Source organism: Bufo bufo, chromosome 1 (assembly GCF_905171765.1).
Source record: "Bufo bufo chromosome 1, aBufBuf1.1, whole genome shotgun sequence".
Lineage (NCBI taxonomy): Eukaryota > Metazoa > Chordata > Amphibia > Anura > Bufonidae > Bufo > Bufo bufo.
The window spans coordinates 3153208-3176621 of NC_053389.1; the positions used below are offsets into that span (position 1 = coordinate 3153208).

The 23414-nt window shown below is 40.0% G+C and overlaps 1 protein-coding gene across 1 annotated transcript; it reads right to left on the reverse strand.

Annotated features, from left to right (window-relative positions):
- Positions 1-1040: 1040 nt before the first annotated feature.
- On the reverse strand, positions 1041-21189 carry LOC120986773 (pregnancy-specific beta-1-glycoprotein 3-like). The gene is made up of 5 exons (XM_040415480.1): positions 21065-21189; positions 4704-5030; positions 3888-4166; positions 2946-3227; positions 1041-1138 (listed from the first exon to the last, which is right to left on the reverse strand). The coding sequence occupies exons 1-5, from the start codon at positions 21123-21125 to the stop codon at positions 1041-1043; spliced, it is 1047 nt and encodes a 348-aa protein (XP_040271414.1). The 5' UTR covers positions 21126-21189.
- Positions 21190-23414: the final 2225 nt, after the last annotated feature.

Consider the following 23414-nt stretch of genomic DNA (forward strand, 5'->3'; position numbering starts at 1 on the left):
AAAATGTCTTCCCGTGGTGATTGCCAATGCAGGTAAGGTTTGTTCTTTGGCCAATTTGACCTACAGCCACATTTCTGGTTACTACATTGAGTCCCGACCCTTCTGCTTTGTCATTGAATATCATGGTCACGTTGGCTGCAGGTTGTCCTCCTGGCCAAGAGCAGTCGAATTGGAGCATACTGTCATGACCTTGTACAATACATGCAATGTACCTTTCTGGAGACCCTGTGAGATGAGATAATGATCAAGTAGAGCAGAGACATCTGATCAATGACCATTCAAATCTGAAATGTTACTCACAATTCAGACTGAGGTTAAGTTCATTGCTGGTCTCGTTATTCAGCAAGTTGGACGCTGTACAGGTGAAGGGTCCAATGTCATTCCTGGAGACGGGGCTGATGGTCAAACTGGAGTACGGAGGAGAATCGCTCTCAGTAATGTAATATGGAGACTTCGAGGACACTGGTTTTCCACCCAGGCTCCAGGAGAAGGCAATGGCTGAACCCTGAGCTGAACAATGGAGAGAAACCGAGTCCTTTCCGGCCCAGAGCTCTGCGGAGGATGCGTTACTGCTCAGAGTCACTGCCGAGACCGGGGCTGTGAAGTGAATGCACAGTCTTTAAAGCGTGGTGTTACATTCATATCTGAGATAACCATAGGTTAAGACAATATAACTTGGTGGGTAAAATTCCAATGATGCCAAAGATGTGAGGGCCACTATAAGTATAATGGTAGATACTTATACCCATAGCTCATCTTCTGGATGTCTGGAAACTGCTGCCCAAAACGATGCACCAATGCCAATAATGCCAACCTACAGTCTATGTTGCTGCTGACATTAGATTGATAGCAGATCCCACCAAGATTGACTGGATCTCCCAAAATTAGCTTTATCTCGTGTCTACAGCCAACAGGAAACCACGGACTTGACCACTATGGAACATTAAGATGTGTAATGGATTTATAAAAATGGGGCCAGGAATCCTAAAGTGTCTAAACTTAAACTTGCAACCAAGATTCAGAGTTCTAGGAAATAAGGATTATCTCCCAGCCAACACATCCTCTGATTCTTGTCCTGAAGACTCTCTTAAGGTGCCCGTACAACTTAGCTCTGCCAAGTGTGCACGTGTTGATGTTGCTGGTAGACAACAATGGTTTAGACCGGTTGACATCCACCATGCCAAATGCTTATTTCCTGTGAGACCTGCCATCAGGGGAAAGTCAGGATACCACAATGCACTTCAGATAGCTGGAGGGTCATGCTGAAATAAGTAGACCCGGCCCAAATGCTTCCAATATCTATGCTCACCTAGTTATGCTTAGTTAACCGTATGTTCAGGCAGAACATGTATGATGGAGGCATTAAGAACCGTTCAATGGACATGTCTATTGTAGAATGGGTTTAAAAGATGTGGCCCCTGTACCTGATCTCTGCAACATAAGGGGACATGTAAACTTCTGTGATGGTCCCTAGTTGTTCCTAAGCATTGTGTCTTATTCTTGTTATAATGGTGCACACCACTCCAAGGGCAGGTTCTCAGGTCAGATCCTGCTCCTTATGTAAATATTTACAGAGAACTCGAACCTCTGAAGGTGAAGTCCAGATGGCTATTAGTGTTGATCACGAATATTCGAATTGCAAATTTTTATCGCGAATATAGGTACTTCGAAAATTCGCGAATATTTAGAATATAGTGATATATATTCGTAATTTAGAATATTCGCGATTTTTTTATAATGCAAATTTTTATCGCTAATTTTTCAATTGCCGAGTAAAAACATGATTCCTCCCTGCTTCTTGCTTATGAGCCAATGACTCATTGGCCCACAAGCAAGAAGCAGGGAGGAATCATGACTTTAAATGGGAAAAATGATGAATATTCTAAAAAACAAATATATAGCACTATATCGAATATATTTGTGTTTTTTTTATATTCGTAATATTCTAAAACAAGAATATATAACAATATAGCGAATATTAAAAAAAAAAAGAATATAGAGCAATTTAGCTAATATAGCGCTATAATCTTCTTTGTCTAATAGTTGTAATTTTTTTCTGATCTGAAGTTCAGATTGGAAAAAAATTTCAACTATTGAAAAAAAAGATTATAGCGCTATATTAGCTAAATTGCTCTATATTAGTTTTTTTTTCAAATATTCGCTATATTGCTATATATTCTTGTTTTAGAATATTCGTAATATTCGAAAAAACTAATATATTTGTTTTTTCGAATATTCGTAATATTCTAAAGCAAGAATATATAGCAATATAGCGAATATTCGGAAAAAAAAAACGAATGTAGAGCAATTTAGCTAATATAGTGCTATAATCTTCTTTGTCTAATAGTTGTAATTTTTTTCTCTGGAGTTCAGATGAGAAAAAAATTTCAACTATTAAAAAAAAAAGATAATAGTACTATATTAGCTAAATTGCTCTCCATTCGTTTTTTCAAATATTTGCTGTATTGCTATATATTCTTGTTTTAGAATATTACGAATATTCGAAAAAACTAATATATTCGATATAGTGCTATGACTCATTGGCCACAAGCAAGAAGCAGGGAGGAATCATGTTTTTGCTCAGCAATTGAAAAATTTGCGATGAAATCTCGCATTACGAAAAATTTGCATTACGAAAATTTGCATATTACGCCATCATTACCTTGTCGAATTTTCGAGTAAAAAATAGTAGAATATAACGAGTATTCAAATTTGTGAATATTCGCTGAATATTCTAAAAAATATTAGCAAAATATCGGGAATTCGAATATGACCCCTGCCGCTCATCACTAATGGCTATGAATGACCTAAAGTAAAGATTGTCTTAACACAACTTTTCCATCTCATCTCAACCCTTCCTAAGTCAGATGGCACCACAGAAATACAAGTGACATTACTGGTCCTTCCTATGTACTGATCAGGCACGTCATCATTCTCATACTTACAAGCAAACTTGAAGTTCGCTTTGCTGCTGGTCTCCTGATTTATCCAGTTTGCTGCTGTACAAGTTATGGGCCAGCTGTCATCAGAGGAGACGGGGTCAATGATTAGAGTGGACTTATTTTGGGAGAAGTGATATCGGGAATTCTCAGGCAGGGGTGCGTCCTCCAGACTCCAGGAGTATGTGATGTCTGTACCCCGGGCCGAGCAGTGCAGAGACACTGCATCCCTTCCCGGCCAAACCAGTCCGGATGTGTTACTGGTGAGAGTTACAGAAGAGACTGGCACTGCCAAAAGAACATAAGATATGATGTTAGGAAGGGAGAATGCACTATAGTGGTGCCAAGCTGAGGTCCGGATCTAGCTAGGCCCAGAACCTAAGCCCACCAGAACATCCTCAGGTTGGAGTCTGACCCTGTATTCTAGGAATATTTTTTTTATTTTGGGAGATGGGATTCATTCCATTACAGAGTTAAGGGAATTGTCCAGGATGTGGAAACCATGGCTTCTTTGTTCCAACTCCACACCTGCCCATCTACATCAGCTGAACTGCAGTACCAAACACAATCCATGGACAGGTGTGATGCTATTTCTGGCAGAAAATGGCAATGTTTCTCTAATCTTGGACATTTTGTTTAAATGTTTGATGCATCATCTGTATTTTACCAACAATTCATGGATGAACTCAGCCCCGGACCCTTGGGTCCAATTAAAGGGATTCTGTCACTAATGTTACGCCCTATTGGGGGCAGCATAAAGGAGACAGAGACCCAGAGTAAAACATTGGGTCACTGACTTGGGCTGATTCTGCACTGAGCAGCTCGAGTGCTGGAGTCCTCTCAATACATGGCACGTGCTCAAGAGTCCTCATATTCATATTCGGCTCTTCCCGCCACTGATTGATATAGGAAATGTCCACGGGAACAGCTATTGTAACAAATCCTCACCTGATACGGTCACAGGGATGGGGTCGCTGGTGTAGGAGCTGACCGGGTTCTCGATGCGGCAGGTGTAGGATCCACTATCATCCTCAGATATTGGAGTGAGGTCCAAGGATGATCCACTGCAGGTGACATGGGGCTCAAAACAGATCATCTTCTGACCACGGTAGAAGTTGTAAGTAGTCACAGTCTGGTCCCCGGCGTCACAATGGAGGGTCATATCAGTGCCACTAATAATGAGTCTGTTGGCATCAATGGAGCGGAGAACCGGGGCGGTGAGTGTGGCTTAAAGAGACCAAAATAATAATTATTAGAAGAAATATGGCAGAGAACTGGTCTGTCCTGATGAACTAGAGGGAACGCAGAGACAAAGCCTTCTCCATCCTACACCAATCAATGAGGTGTCTGAGCTAGCCAATCTGAAACACTACAGCAGGTGCTCAATTTCCCTGCAGTACCCCCCCCCCCCCCAGGACAATTGAAGGATTACACAATGTCTGGTACAGTCAATGTGCTCTCCATGTACTACAGAGGCATTGTGTCCGCCAGAGAGACCCCCTTTGTAGCTGGTCTGTGCTGTGGTTAGTTGATGAGTCTATGAATCGCGGACCACCATCGAAGAGCAGAGTTCATTCAAAAATTATTTGCCTAAACCAAACGGCGTTTTATCAGCTTTAGGCCCCAGCAATAAAGAGCATTTCCAGTAATGGTCAGTAAATGCTAGTCATTGGTAACCACAGTCAGAAGTGTCTAGGGCGTCCAGTGGGTTTTCTCGTTATGCAGAGGGCGAATGAGGAAAAGTAGAATAAACCTAATACTCACCATAGACGTTCAGCTGATAGCGGTGGATATAGGAGGTGAATGTTTCAGGATTGAATACCTTCACTTTATATGTGCCCACATCCTCAGACGAGATGTTATCCAGCCTCAACGTGCCGTTTCCGAGTATTTCACTTCTCCCCTCATAAATAGGATTGTACTGGGGAGATCCCCCAAGTGTCAGCCTCGCAATAACAATAACCTTTCCAGCGTGCCCACAATTCCAGTCTATTCTGTACTGAGAGGGCAAGGCCTCGGGCATAACGAAGTGCACTGAACGTCCCAGCGTGCCGTCCACCAGATCCATAGAAACGACTGGCATCACTACACCTGAAAGAGGCAAAGAGAGAGTCTTCCATGAGGATATCGGATGGGTCACACGGGTGGCTGCTCTACTTGACCCTTGCACCCGTTTTATAAATCTCACCCTATAGGTGTCCTCCTCTCAGTTGGTAAAATCTGTATTGTGAGCCACACATTGTGGTCCTTTAGACCCCCAGTTAACATATCTCTGACCTAAGTTGCTATAGGAGCCACAAGGAATTGACTGTGGGGGTAACACATGAGACAGACAGACAGACGTGCAGAATGGAGGTCACCAGTCACGGCTGAGAGCTGGCTTGTTTGTCTCAAGATTGTTCCACAAAATGGACCTAACGAGGGGAAAAGCAAAAGCGGGAGACAAGTAGAAAGGGCAGAAGGACAGAAGGGAGCGAAGAGCAGAAGGGCCAGAAAGGGAGAATGGACAAAAGGGAAGATGGGCAGAGGGGAAGAAAGGGCAGGTGGGGAGAAATGGCAGAAGGGGCAGACTGGCAGAAGGGCTAAGGGGCAGACTGTCAGAAGAAGAAGAAGGGTAGAATGGGCAGAACGAGAGAAGGGTACAAATGTAAGAAGGGGCAGAACGACAGAAGGGGAAGAGAGGCAAAGGGGCAGAAGTAACAGAAGAGGAAGAGGGGCAGAAGAGCTACAAGGGGTAAAAGGGCAGAAGATGGACAGAAAGAGCAGAATGACAAAAGGGGCTGAAGGACAGAAAGGGAGAAGGGGAAGACAGGCAGAAGGTCATGGTTCGTGGAAATCTGTATAAGATAGACCTTAAAATGTTAGTCCTTATAACATTCATAATCTGGGAGGTGAGAGCGCCATATGGTTCAGTACAATGCGTCCAATAGCGCGGACAGCTCCAAAGCTCATATCTGCTTATCAACAAGTGCAATGCAGGCAACAGTAACTATGGGCATCAGCACTTCTCTTGATTGACAGGGCCAGTGAGCGCTCTCATCCTCCAGCTGGCCCTGCCTGCAGCTCAAATCCCGCGCCTGCGCCGTACCAGTCGTCATTCGGCGCAGGCGCTCTGAGAGAAGGACGCTCTCTTGGCTGCTCATTCCTCAGTGCGCCTGCGCCGATGACGTCAGCCCTACACCCGGAAGAGAAGTCTTCTCTAAAGAGAAGTCTTCTGTAAACATTAGCAAATATATTAGGTCAAAAACGGAAAATTGGTGTTTGGGGGGTGACAGAAGCCCTTTCAACACAATTAATATTTATTTTACGTATATATCACTGCCATATTACACAGCGCTGTACAGACATTCTCATCACTTATATATCACTGACATATTACACAGCGCTGTACAGACATTCTCATCACTTATTTATCACTGACATATTCCACAGCGCTGTACAGACATTCTCATCACTTATTTATCACTGACATATTCCACAGCGCTACGGAAAATGCAAATGTGATCGCACACTACATCCAGCACTCTGCCCTCCATGCTGGATGAGACATTGGTTTATATTTTGGCCAAAGCATAGTAAGCCACTCACCGCGTCAAGGTCGTCTCATGAGTGGTCCCTAACTCTTGTTCCTACCTGTTCATGGGCCATGACATTCCCATCACTTATATATCACTGACATATTCCACAGCGCTGTACAGACATTCTCATCCCTTATATATCACTGATATATTCCACAGCGCTGTACAGACATTCTCATCACTTATATATCACTGACATATTCCACAGCGCTGTACAGACATTCTCATCACTTATATATCACTGACATATTCCACAGCGCTGTACAGACATTCTCATCACTTATATATCACTGACATATTCCACAGCGCTGTACAGACATTCTCATCACTTATATATCACTGACATATTCCACAGCGCTGTACAGACATTCTCATCACTTATATATCACTGACATATTCCACAGCGCTGTACAGACATTGTCATCACTTATATATCACTGACATATTCCACAGCGCTGTACAGACATTCTCATCACTTATTTATCACTGACATATTCCACAGCGCTACGGAAAATGCAAATGTGATCGCACACTACATCCAGCACTCTGCCCTCCATGCTGGATGAGACATTGGTTTATATTTTGGCCAAAGCATAGTAAGACACTCACCGCGTCAAGGTCGTCTCATGAGTGGTCCCTAACTCTTGTTCCTACCTGTTCATGGGCCATGACATTCCCATCACTTATATATCACTGACATATTCCACAGCGCTGTACAGACATTCTCATCCCTTATATATCACTGATATATTCCACAGCGCTGTACAGACATTCTCATCACTTATATATCACTGACATATTCCACAGCGCTGTACAGACATTCTCATCACTTATATATCAGACATATTCCACAGCGCTGTACAGACATTCTCATCACTTATATATCACTGACATATTCCACAGCGCTGTACAGACATTCTCATCACTTATATATATCTGATATATTCCACAGCGCTGTACAGACATTCTCATCACTTATATATCACTGACATATTCCACAGCGCTGTACAGACATTCAAATCACTTATATATCACCGACATATTCCACAGCGCTGTACAGACATTCCCATCACTTATATATCACTGACATATTCCACAGCGCTGTACAGACATTCTCATCACTTATATATCAATGACATATTCCACAGCGCTGTACAGACATTCTCATCACTTATATATCACTAACATATTCCACAGCGCTGTACAGACATTCTCATCACTTATATATCACTGACATATTCCACAGCGCTGTACAGACATTCTCATCACTTATATATATCTGATATATTCCACAGCACTGTACAGACATTCTCATCACTTATATATCACTGACATATTCCACAGCGCTGTACAGACATTCTCATCCCTTATATATCACTGATATATTCCACAGCGCTGTACAGACATTCTCATCACTTATATATATCTGATATATTCCACAGCGCTGTACAGACATTCTCATCACTTATATATCACTGACATATTCCACAGCGCTGTACAGACATTCTCATCACTTATATATCACTGACATATTCCACAGCGCTGTACAGACATTCTCATCACTTATATATCACTGACATATTCCACAGCGCTGTACAGACATTCTCATCACTTATATATCACTGACATATTCCACAGCGCTCTACAGACATTCTCATCCCTTATATATCACTGACATATTCCACAGAGCTGTACAGACATTCTCATCACTTCTATATCACTGACATATTCCACAGCGCTGTACAGACATTCTCATCACTTATATATCACTGACATATTACACAGCGCTGTACAGACATTCTCATCACTTATATATCACTGACATATTCCACAGCGCTGTACAGACATTCTCATCACTTATATATCACTGACATATTCCACAGCGCTGTACAGACATTCTCATCACTTATATATAACTGACATATTCCACAGCGCTGTACAGACATTCTCATCCCTTATATATCACTGATATATTCCACAGCGCTGTACAGACATTCTCATCACTTATATATCACTGACATATTCCACAGTGCTGTACAGACATTCTCATCACTTATATATATCTAATATATTCCACAGCGCTGTACAGACATTCTCATCACTTATATATCACTGACATATTCCACAGCGCTGTACAGACATTCTCATCACTTATATATCACTGACATATTCCACAGCGCTGTACAGACATTCTCATCACTTATATATCAGACATATTCCACAGCGCTACACAGACATTCTCATCACTTATATATATCTGATATATTCCACAGCGCTGTACAGACATTCTCATCACTTATATATCACTGACATATTCCACAGCGCTGTACAGACATTCAAATCATTTATATATCACTGACATATTCCACAGCGCTGTACAGACATTCTCATCACTTATATATCACTGACATATTCCACAGCGCTGTACAGACATTCTCATCACTTATATATTACTGACATATTCCACAGCGCTGTACAGACATTCTCATCACTTATATATATCTGATATATTCCACAGCACTGTACAGACATTCAAATCACTTATATATCACTGACATATTCCACAGCGCTGTACAGACATTCTCATCACTTATATATCACTGACATATTCCATAGCGCTGTACAGACATTCTCATCCCTTATATATCACTGACATATTCCACAGCGCTGTACAGACATTCTCATCACTTATATATATCTGATATATTCCACAGCACTGTACAGACATTCTCATCACTTATATATCACTGACCTATTCCACAGCGGTGTACATACATTCTCATCAATTATATATCACTGACATATTCCACAGCGCTGTACAGACATTCTCATCACTTATATATATCTGATATATTCCACAGCGCTGTACAGACATTCTCATCACCAATATATCACTGACCTATTCCACAGACATTCTCATCACTTATATATCACTGACCTCTTCCACAGACATTCTCATCACTTATATATCACTGACCTATTCCACAGACATTCTCATCACATATATATCACTGACATATTCCACAGCGCTGTACATACATTCTCATCACTTATATATCACTGACATATTCCACAGACATTCTCATCACTTATATATCACTGACATATTCCACAGACATTCTCATCACTTATATATCACTGACATAGTCCACAGTGCTGTACAGACATTCTCATCACTTATATATCACTGACATATACCACAGCTCTGTACAGACATTCTCATCACTTATATATCACTGACATATCCCACAGCGCTGTACAGACATTCTCATCACTTATATATCAGTGACATATCCCAAAGAGCTGTACAGACATTCTCATCACTTATATATCACTGACATATTCCACAGCACTGTACAGACATTCTCATCAATTATATTTCACTGACCTATTCCACAGCGCTGTACATACATTCTCATCACTTATATATCACTGACATATTCCACAGCGCTGTACAGACATTCTCATCACTTATATATATCTGATATATTCCACAGTGCTGTACAGATATTCTCATCACCTATATATCACTGACATATTCCACAGACATTCTCATCACTTATATATCACTGACCTATTCCACAGCGCTCTACATACATTCTCATCACTTATATATCACTGACATATTCCACAGACATTCTCATCACTTATATATCACTGACATATTCCACAGACATTCTCATCACTTATATATCACTGACATAGTCCACAGTGCTGTACAGACATTCTCATCACTTAGATATCACTGACATATACCACAGCTCTGTACAGACATTCTCATCACTAATATATCACTGACATATCCCACAGCGCTGTACAGACATTCTCATCACTTATATATATCTGATATATTCCACAGCACTGTACAGACATTCTCATCACTTATATATCACTGACATATTCCACAGCGCTGTACAGACATTCTCATCACTTATATATCACTGATATATTCCACAGCGCTGTACAGACATTCTCATCACTTATATATATCTGATATATTCCACAGCACTGTACAGACATTCTCATCACTTATATATCACTGACATATTCCACAGCGCTGTACAGACATTCTCATCCCTTATATATCACTGATATATTCCACAGCGCTGTACAGACATTCTCATCACTTATATATCACTGACATATTCCACAGTGCTGTACAGACATTCTCATCACTTATATATATCTAATATATTCCACAGCGCTGTACAGACATTCTCATCACTTATATATCACTGACATATTCCACAGCGCTGTACAGACATTCTCATCACTTATATATCACTGACATATTCCACAGCGCTGTACAGACATTCTCATCACTTATATATCAGACATATTCCACAGCGCTGCACAGACATTCTCATCACTTATATATATCTGATATATTCCACAGCGCTGTACAGACATTCTCATCACTTATATATCACTGACATATTCCACAGCGCTGTACAGACATTCAAATCACTTATATATCACTGACATATTCCACAGCGCTGTACAGACATTCTCATCACTTATATATCACTGACATATTCCACAGCGCTGTACAGACATTCTCATCACTTATATATTACTGACATATTCCACAGCACTGTACAGACATTCTCATCACTTATATATATCTGATATATTCCACAGCACTGTACAGACATTCAAATCACTTATATATCACTGACATATTCCACAGCGCTGTACAGACATTCTCATCACTTATATATCACTGACATATTCCATAGCACTGTACAGACATTCTCATCACTTATATATTACTGACATATTCCACAGCACTGTACAGACATTCTCATCACTTATATATATCTGATATATTCCACAGCACTGTACAGACATTCTCATCACTTATATATCACTGACCTATTCCACAGCGGTGTACATACATTCTCATCAATTATATATCACTGACATATTCCACAGCGCTGTACAGACATTCTCATCACTTATATATATCTGATATATTCCACAGCGCTGTACAGACATTCTCATCACCAATATATCACTGACCTATTCCACAGACATTCTCATCACTAATATATCACTGACCTATTCCACAGACATTCTCATCACTTATATATCACTGAACTATTCCACAGACATTCTCATCACTTATATATCACTGACATATTCCACAGCGCTGTACATACATTCTCATCACTTATATATCACTGACATATTCCACAGACATTCTCATCACTTATATATCACTGACATATTCCACAGACATTCTCATCACTTATATATCACTGACATAGTCCACAGTGCTGTACAGACATTCTCATCACTTATATATCACTGACATATACCACAGCTCTGTACAGACATTCTCATCACTTATATATCACTGACATATCCCACAGCGCTGTACAGACATTCTCATCACTTATATATCAGTGACATATCCCAAAGAGCTGTACAGACATTCTCATCACTTATATATCCCTGACATATTCCACAGCACTGTACAGACATTCTCATCAATTATATATCACTGACCTATTCCACAGCGCTGTACATACATTCTCATCACTTATATATCACTGACATATTCCACAGCGCTGTACAGACATTCTCATCACTTATATATATCTGATATATTCCACAGTGCTGTACAGATATTCTCATCACCTATATATCACTGACATATTCCACAGACATTCTCATCACTTATATATCACTGACCTATTCCACAGCGCTCTACATACATTCTCATCACTTATATATCACTGACATATTCCACAGACATTCTCATCACTTATATATCACTGACATATTCCACAGACATTCTCATTACTTATATATCACTGACATAGTCCACAGTGCTGTACAGACATTCCCATCACTAATATATCACTGACATATCCCACAGCGCTGTACAGACATTCTCATCACTTATATATCACTAAAATATCCTACAGCGCTGTACAGACATTCTCATCACTTATATATCAGTGACATATCCCAAAGAGCTGTACAGACATTCTCATCACTTATATATCACTGACATATTCCACAGCACTGTACAGACATTCTCATCACTTATATATCAGTGACATATTCCACAGCGCTGTACAGACATTCTCATCACTTATATATCACTGACATATTCCACAGTGCTGTACAGACATTCTCATCACTTATATATCACTGACATATTCCACAGCGCTGTACAGACATTCTCATCACTTCTATATCACTGACATATTCCACAGCGCTGTACAGACATTCTCATCACTTATATATCACTGAAATATCCTACAGCGCTGTACAGACATTCTCATCACTTATATAACACTGACATATTCCACAGCGCTGTACAGACATTCTCATCACTTATATATCACTGACATATTCCACAGCGCTGTACAGACATTCTCATCACTTATATATCACTGACATATTCCACAGCGCTGTACATACATTCTCATCTTTTACATATTACTGACATATTCCGCAGAAATTCTCATCACTTATATATCACTGACATATTCCACAGCGCTGTACAGACATTCTCATCACTTATATATCACTGACATATCCCACAGCTCTGTACAGACATTCCCATCACTTATATATCACTGACATATTCCACAGCGCTGTACAGACATTCCCATCACATATATCACTGACATATTCCACAGCGCTGTACAGACATTCCCATCACTTATATATCACTGACATATTCCACAGCGCTGTACAGACATTCTCATCACTTATATATCAATGACATATTCCACAGCGCTGTACAGACATTCTCATCACTTATATATCACTAACATATTCCACAGCGCTGTACAGACATTCTCATCACTTATATATCACTGACATATTCCACAGCGCTGTACAGACATTCTCATCACTTATATATATCTGATATATTCCACAGCACTGTACAGACATTCTCATCACTTATATATCACTGACATATTCCACAGCGCTGTACAGACATTCTCATCCCTTATATATCACTGATATATTCCACAGCGCTGTACAGACATTCTCATCACTTATATATATCTGATATATTCCACAGCGCTGTACAGACATTCTCATCACTTATATATCACTGACATATTCCACAGCGCTGTACAGACATTCTCATCACTTATATATCACTGACATATTCCACAGCGCTGTACAGACATTCTCATCACTTATATATCACTGACATATTCCACAGCGCTGTACAGACATTCTCATCACTTATATATCACTGACATATTCCACAGCGCTCTACAGACATTCTCATCCCTTATATATCACTGACATATTCCACAGAGCTGTACAGACATTCTCATCACTTCTATATCACTGACATATTCCACAGCGCTGTACAGACATTCTCATCACTTATATATCACTGACATATTACACAGCGCTGTACAGACATTCTCATCACTTATATATCACTGACATATTCCACAGCGCTGTACAGACATTCTCATCACTTATATATCACTGACATATTCCACAGCGCTGTACAGACATTCTCATCACTTATATATAACTGACATATTCCACAGCGCTGTACAGACATTCTCATCCCTTATATATCACTGATATATTCCACAGCGCTGTACAGACATTCTCATCACTTATATATCACTGACATATTCCACAGTGCTGTACAGACATTCTCATCACTTATATATATCTAATATATTCCACAGCGCTGTACAGACATTCTCATCACTTATATATCACTGACATATTCCACAGCGCTGTACAGACATTCTCATCACTTATATATCACTGACATATTCCACAGCGCTGTACAGACATTCTCATCACTTATATATCAGACATATTCCACAGCGCTACACAGACATTCTCATCACTTATATATATCTGATATATTCCACAGCGCTGTACAGACATTCTCATCACTTATATATCACTGACATATTCCACAGCGCTGTACAGACATTCAAATCATTTATATATCACTGACATATTCCACAGCGCTGTACAGACATTCTCATCACTTATATATCACTGACATATTCCACAGCGCTGTACAGACATTCTCATCACTTATATATTACTGACATATTCCACAGCGCTGTACAGACATTCTCATCACTTATATATATCTGATATATTCCACAGCACTGTACAGACATTCAAATCACTTATATATCACTGACATATTCCACAGCGCTGTACAGACATTCTCATCACTTATATATCACTGACATATTCCATAGCGCTGTACAGACATTCTCATCCCTTATATATCACTGACATATTCCACAGCGCTGTACAGACATTCTCATCACTTATATATATCTGATATATTCCACAGCACTGTACAGACATTCTCATCACTTATATATCACTGACCTATTCCACAGCGGTGTACATACATTCTCATCAATTATATATCACTGACATATTCCACAGCGCTGTACAGACATTCTCATCACTTATATATATCTGATATATTCCACAGCGCTGTACAGACATTCTCATCACCAATATATCACTGACCTATTCCACAGACATTCTCATCACTTATATATCACTGACCTCTTCCACAGACATTCTCATCACTTATATATCACTGACCTATTCCACAGACATTCTCATCACATATATATCACTGACATATTCCACAGCGCTGTACATACATTCTCATCACTTATATATCACTGACATATTCCACAGACATTCTCATCACTTATATATCACTGACATATTCCACAGACATTCTCATCACTTATATATCACTGACATAGTCCACAGTGCTGTACAGACATTCTCATCACTTATATATCACTGACATATACCACAGCTCTGTACAGACATTCTCATCACTTATATATCACTGACATATCCCACAGCGCTGTACAGACATTCTCATCACTTATATATCAGTGACATATCCCAAAGAGCTGTACAGACATTCTCATCACTTATATATCACTGACATATTCCACAGCACTGTACAGACATTCTCATCAATTATATTTCACTGACCTATTCCACAGCGCTGTACATACATTCTCATCACTTATATATCACTGACATATTCCACAGCGCTGTACAGACATTCTCATCACTTATATATATCTGATATATTCCACAGTGCTGTACAGATATTCTCATCACCTATATATCACTGACATATTCCACAGACATTCTCATCACTTATATATCACTGACCTATTCCACAGCGCTCTACATACATTCTCATCACTTATATATCACTGACATATTCCACAGACATTCTCATCACTTATATATCACTGACATATTCCACAGACATTCTCATCACTTATATATCACTGACATAGTCCACAGTGCTGTACAGACATTCTCATCACTTATATATCACTGACATATACCACAGCTCTGTACAGACATTCTCATCACTAATATATCACTGACATATCCCACAGCGCTGTACAGACATTCTCATCACTTATATATATCTGATATATTCCACAGCACTGTACAGACATTCTCATCACTTATATATCACTGACATATTCCACAGCGCTGTACAGACATTCTCATCACTTATATATCACTGATATATTCCACAGCGCTGTACAGACATTCTCATCACTTATATATATCTGATATATTCCACAGCACTGTACAGACATTCTCATCACTTATATATCACTGACATATTCCACAGCGCTGTACAGACATTCTCATCCCTTATATATCACTGATATATTCCACAGCGCTGTACAGACATTCTCATCACTTATATATCACTGACATATTCCACAGTGCTGTACAGACATTCTCATCACTTATATATATCTAATATATTCCACAGCGCTGTACAGACATTCTCATCACTTATATATCACTGACATATTCCACAGCGCTGTACAGACATTCTCATCACTTATATATCACTGACATATTCCACAGCGCTGTACAGACATTCTCATCACTTATATATCAGACATATTCCACAGCGCTGCACAGACATTCTCATCACTTATATATATCTGATATATTCCACAGCGCTGTACAGACATTCTCATCACTTATATATCACTGACATATTCCACAGCGCTGTACAGACATTCAAATCACTTATATATCACTGACATATTCCACAGCGCTGTACAGACATTCTCATCACTTATATATCACTGACATATTCCACAGCGCTGTACAGACATTCTCATCACTTATATATTACTGACATATTCCACAGCACTGTACAGACATTCTCATCACTTATATATATCTGATATATTCCACAGCACTGTACAGACATTCAAATCACTTATATATCACTGACATATTCCACAGCGCTGTACAGACATTCTCATCACTTATATATCACTGACATATTCCATAGCACTGTACAGACATTCTCATCACTTATATATTACTGACATATTCCACAGCACTGTACAGACATTCTCATCACTTATATATATCTGATATATTCCACAGCACTGTACAGACATTCTCATCACTTATATATCACTGACCTATTCCACAGCGGTGTACATACATTCTCATCAATTATATATCACTGACATATTCCACAGCGCTGTACAGACATTCTCATCACTTATATATATCTGATATATTCCACAGCGCTGTACAGACATTCTCATCACCAATATATCACTGACCTATTCCACAGACATTCTCATCACTAATATATCACTGACCTATTCCACAGACATTCTCATCACTTATATATCACTGAACTATTCCACAGACATTCTCATCACTTATATATCACTGACATATTCCACAGCGCTGTACATACATTCTCATCACTTATATATCACTGACATATTCCACAGACATTCTCATCACTTATATATCACTGACATATTCCACAGACATTCTCATCACTTATATATCACTGACATAGTCCACAGTGCTGTACAGACATTCTCATCACTTATATATCACTGACATATACCACAGCTCTGTACAGACATTCTCATCACTTATATATCACTGACATATCCCACAGCGCTGTACAGACATTCTCATCACTTATATATCAGTGACATATCCCAAAGAGCTGTACAGACATTCTCATCACTTATATATCACTGACATATTCCACAGCACTGTACAGACATTCTCATCAATTATATATCACTGACCTATTCCACAGCGCTGTACATACATTCTCATCACTTATATATCACTGACATATTCCACAGCGCTGTACAGACATTCTCATCACTTATATATATCTGATATATTCCACAGTGCTGTACAGATATTCTCATCACCTATATATCACTGACATATTCCACAGACATTCTCATCACTTATATATCACTGACCTATTCCACAGCGCTCTACATACATTCTCATCACTTATATATCACTGACATATTCCACAGACATTCTCATCACTTATATATCACTGACATATTCCACAGACATTCTCATTACTTATATATCACTGACATAGTCCACAGTGCTGTACAGACATTCCCATCACTAATATATCACTGACATATCCCACAGCGCTGTACAGACATTCTCATCACTTATATATCACTAAAATATCCTACAGCGCTGTACAGACATTCTCATCACTTATATATCAGTGACATATCCCAAAGAGCTGTACAGACATTCTCATCACTTATATATCACTGACATATTCCACAGCACTGTACAGACATTCTCATCACTTATATATCAGTGACATATTCCACAGCGCTGTACAGACATTCTCATCACTTATATATCACTGACATATTCCACAGTGCTGTACAGACATTCTCATCACTTATATATCACTGACATATTCCACAGCGCTGTACAGACATTCTCATCACTTCTATATCACTGACATATTCCACAGCGCTGTACAGACATTCTCATCACTTATATATCACTGAAATATCCTACAGCGCTGTACAGACATTCTCATCACTTATATAACACTGACATATTCCACAGCGCTGTACAGACATTCTCATCACTTATATATCACTGACATATTCCACAGCGCTGTACAGACATTCTCATCACTTATATATCACTGACATATTCCACAGCGCTGTACATACATTCTCATCTTTTACATATTACTGACATATTCCGCAGAAATTCTCATCACTTATATATCACTGACATATTCCACAGCGCTGTACAGACATTCTCATCACTTATATATCACTGACATATCCCACAGCTCTGTACAGACATTCCCATCACTTATATATCACTGACATATTCCACAGCGCTGTACAGACATTCCCATCACATATATCACTGACATATTCCACAGCGCTGTACAGACATTCCCATCACTTATATATCACTGACATATTCCACAGCTCTGTACAGACATTCTCATCACTTATATATTACTGACATATTCCACAGCACTGTACAGACATTCTCATCACTTATATATATCTGATATATTCCACAGCACTGTACAGACATTCAAATCACTTATATATCACTGACATATTCCACAGCGCTGTACAGACATTCTCATCACTTATATATCACTGACATATTCCATAGCACTGTACAGACATTCTCATCACTTATATATTACTGACATATTCCACAGCACTGTACAGACATTCTCATCACTTATATATATCTGATATATTCCACAGCACTGTACAGACATTTTCATCACTTATATATCACTGACCTATTCCACAGCGCTGTACATACATTCTCATCAATTATATATCACTGACATATTCCACAGCGCTGTACAGACATTCTCATCACTTATATATATCTGATATATTCCACAGCGCTGTACAGACATTCTCATCACTTATATATATCTGATATATTCCACAGCGCTGTACAGACATTCTCATCACCAATATATCACTGACCTATTCCACAGACATTCTCATCACTTATATATCACTGACCTATTCCACAGACATTCTCATCACTTATATATCACTGACATAGTCCACAGCGCTGTACATACATTCTCATCACTTATATATCACTGACATATTCCACAGACATTCTCATCACTTATATATCACTGAAATATTCCACAGCGCTGTACATACATTCTCATCACTTATATATCACTGACATATTCCACAGACATTCTCATCACTTATATATCACTGACATATTCCACAGCGCTGTACAGACATGCTCATCACATATATATCACTGACATATTCCACAGTGCTGTACAGACTTTCTCATCACTTATATATCAATGACATATTCCACAGCGCTGTACAGACATTCTCATCACTTATATATCACTGACATAATCCACAGCGCTGTACAGACATTCTCATCACTTATATATCACTGACATATTCCACAGCTCTGTACAGACATGCTCATCACTTATATATCACTGACATATTCCACAGCTCTGTACAGACATGCTCATCACATATATATCACTGACATATTCCACAGCGCTGTACAGACATTCTCATCACTTATATATCAATTACATATTCCACAGCACTGTACAGACATTCTCATCACTTATATATCACTGACATATTCCACAGCGCTGTACAGACCTTCTCATCACTTATATATCACTGACATATTCCACAGCGCTGTACAGACATTCTCATCACATATATATCACTGACATATTCCACAGCGCTGTACAGACATTCTCATCACATATATATCACTGACATATTCCACAGCGCTGTACAGACATTCTCATCACTTATATATCACTGACATATTCCACAGCGCTGTACAGACATTCTCATCTCTTCTATATCACTGACATATTCCACAGCGCTGTACAGACATTCTCATCCCTTATATATCACTGACATATTCCACAGCGCTGTACAGACATTCTCATCACTTATATATCACTGACATATTCCACAGCGCTGTACAGACATTCCCATCACTTATATATCACTGACATATTCCACAGCGCTGTACAGACATTCTCATCACTTATATATCACTGACATATTCCACAGCGCTGTACAGACATTCTCATCCCTTATATATCGCTGACATATTCCACATCGCTGTACAGACATTCCCATCACTTATATATCACTGACATATTCCACAGCGCTGTACGGACATTCTCATCACTTATATATCACTGACATATTCCACAGCGATGTACAGACATTCTCATCACTGATATATCACTGACATATTCCATAGCGCTGTACAGACATTCTCATCACTTATTTTTCACTGACATATTCCACAGCGCTGTACAGACATTCTCATCACTTATATATCACTGACATATCCCACAGCGCTGTACAGACATTCTCATCACTTATATATCACTGACATATTCCACAGCGCTGTACAGACATTCTCATCACTTATATATCACTGACATATCCCACAGCGCTGTACAGACATTCTCATCTCTTATATATCACTGACTTATTCCACAGCGCAGTACAGACATTCTCATCACTTATTTTTCACTGACCACCCTTCCTGTCGCCCCCAGCATCGTCTACCCAAATCTATCAGTCACTTCCGACATTTTCTATCAGACTCCTAAATGTCCTGCCCCCACAGGACCCGGCCGCACTGTAAGGTTATATGCGGTGGTCTTACCTGACGCCAACATAAGTGTGATGAGCGAGAGGATGAAGGGACATCTCCTGGTGCTCTCCATGATTGCTTCTGTGTCTCCACACTAGGTCTCTGCTCAGAGTTTGTGTTGCTTTATCCTCTATAGTCCGAGGATTAGGATATGGAATTAATTTTTCCATTATAATGTCACATTGTCACTTCCGATGGATCCCTGCCAGAAACACACCTAAAACAGGAATTATGTAAAGAGCATGTCCACCTACAACCATGAAATGTCTGTCAGGATCCCATGTCCCTGCATCACCAAGCTTTCCCACGCTCCTCAATGGTAAATCTCAGCCATTCTGGAACACTAAGTCTACTTTCACGCTCGCGTTTTGGCTTTCCATTTATGAGATCCGATCAGGGCTCTCACAAGCGGTCCAAAAATGGAAAATGATCCGCTCAGTCTGCATCAGTTCCGTCTCTATTCTGCTCTGAAGCGGCCTGCAGCGTTTTGGTGTCTGTCTGACGAAACTGAGCCAAACGTTTTCTCTGACACAATCTGTCACAATTAGAGTTGAGCAGACACCTGGGTTCGGCCGAACTTCACAAAAAAGTTCGAGTTCGGGACCCGAACTTGACCCCGAACCCCATTGAAGTCAATGGGGATCCGAACTTTTGAGCACTAAAATGGTTGTAAAAATGCCATGGAAAGGGCTAGAGGGCTGCAAATGGCATCAACATATGGTTAAGAGCATGACAAGTGGTCTGCAAACAAATGTGGATAGGGAAATGACTTTAAATAACATAAAATAGGTAAAAAAAATAATAATAATCTTGATCTAGGAGGACGAGGTCCATATGGAGTAGGAGGTTGAGGAGGCGGTGGATGTGGCGGTGTAGGTGGAAGCGGCGGTGGAGAAGGAGGAGGTAGCCTACACTGCTTTTTGTTTTTAAATGTATTTTTATTTATTTAAATTAGGGTACACCCCAAAACATTGGGAAATATAACCTGTGATAACCCCCTCCAGCCGTGCTAAACACACGTTCAGACAATACACCGGCTGCAGGGCAGGCCAGCACCTCCAAGGGGTAAAGGGCAAGCTCAGGCCATGTGCCCAATTTGGAGACCCAGAAGTTCCAGGGGCTGACCCCTGTCAGTCAGTTCATGTAGACGTGTGCACACTTACTGCCCCACCATGTCGCACGTCCCCGTGACGTCCATGATCCAATTGGATATCTTCTCTATCAACTTTCCATGTTCTTTTCTGCGCCTACCATGGTGATCACGGGTGGCGGGGAATCAGGGTTCCAGGGCAGAGAGGGAGCGGGAGAAAGAGAGACCACATCCAAGGGAGGTCGATGGATGAAATTAAATGTAATCGAGTGGAAATGTGGGACAAGGTATTGAAGCCGAAGTTTCCAAGTTAAGGAGGGGGCGCGCGGCAATTACCCACTCCCGACTCGGGGAGGTAGTGACGATAAATAACAATACAGGACTCTTAAGATGCCTTGTTATTGGAATGATTAATAAAAAATTATAGGGAATGTCACTGCGGTATTTTGGATTAGGAAACGTTAGACAGGAGAGGCCCTGCTGCCGCTTTTTTGACTCTACAGGGTGGGCCATTTATATGGATACACCTTAATAAAATGGGAATGGTTGGTGATATTAACTTCCTGTTTGTGGCACATTAGTATATGTGAGGGGGGAAACTTTTCAAGATGGGTGTGACCATGGCGGCCATTTTGAAGTCGGCCATTTTGAATCCAACTTTTGTTTTTTCAATAGGAAGAGGGTCATGTGACACATCAAACTTATTGTGAATTTCACAAGAAAAACAATGGTGTGCTTGGTTTTAACGTAACTTTATTCTTTCATGAGTTATTTACAAGTTTCTGACCACTTATAAAATGTGTTCAATGTGCTGCCCATTTTGTTGGATTGTCAATGCAACCCTCTTCTCCCACTCTTCACACACTGATAGCAACACCGCAGGAGAAATGCTAGCACAGGCTTCCAGTATCCGTAGTTTCAGGTGCTGCACATCTCGTATCATCTGAAGGCAATTGTCTATGCTGTGAAGATACGAGATGTGCAGCACCTGAAACTACGGCATTGAGGAAGAGGGAGGACCCTCGAAACGCGTCTGGCTGGTTCCTGCGAGCAATTACCCGCCCTAATCCGAATATAACAACAGTCGGAAGATTACCGTCTAGTCTGCATCTATACTCCAGTGTAAATCTAGCTGGACCAATCCATCGCGAGACTACGCGAGACTACGTGAACTTGGGAGATCACTTCCTGATTGCTGAGACGCAAGGAAGCACCCTCGTGGAACGCCGAGAGGGAACTCCTATATCACTGGATCCTGTATCAACCTGGGAG

Excerpts from the sequence above, each read along its gene's own strand:
- LOC120986773 (XM_040415480.1), bottom strand. The coding sequence starts at position 21,125 with ATGGAGAGCACCAGGAGATGTCCCTTCATCCTCTCGCTCATCACACTT. Across the intron at positions 4,167-4,703 it reads CTATCAGCTGAACGTCTATG|CCACACTCACCGCCCCGGTT; the intron begins GTGAGTATTAGG and ends GGTCTCTTTAAG. Across the intron at positions 3,228-3,887 it reads CATCCCTGTGACCGTATCAG|TGCCAGTCTCTTCTGTAACT; the intron begins GTGAGGATTTGT and ends TTCTTTTGGCAG.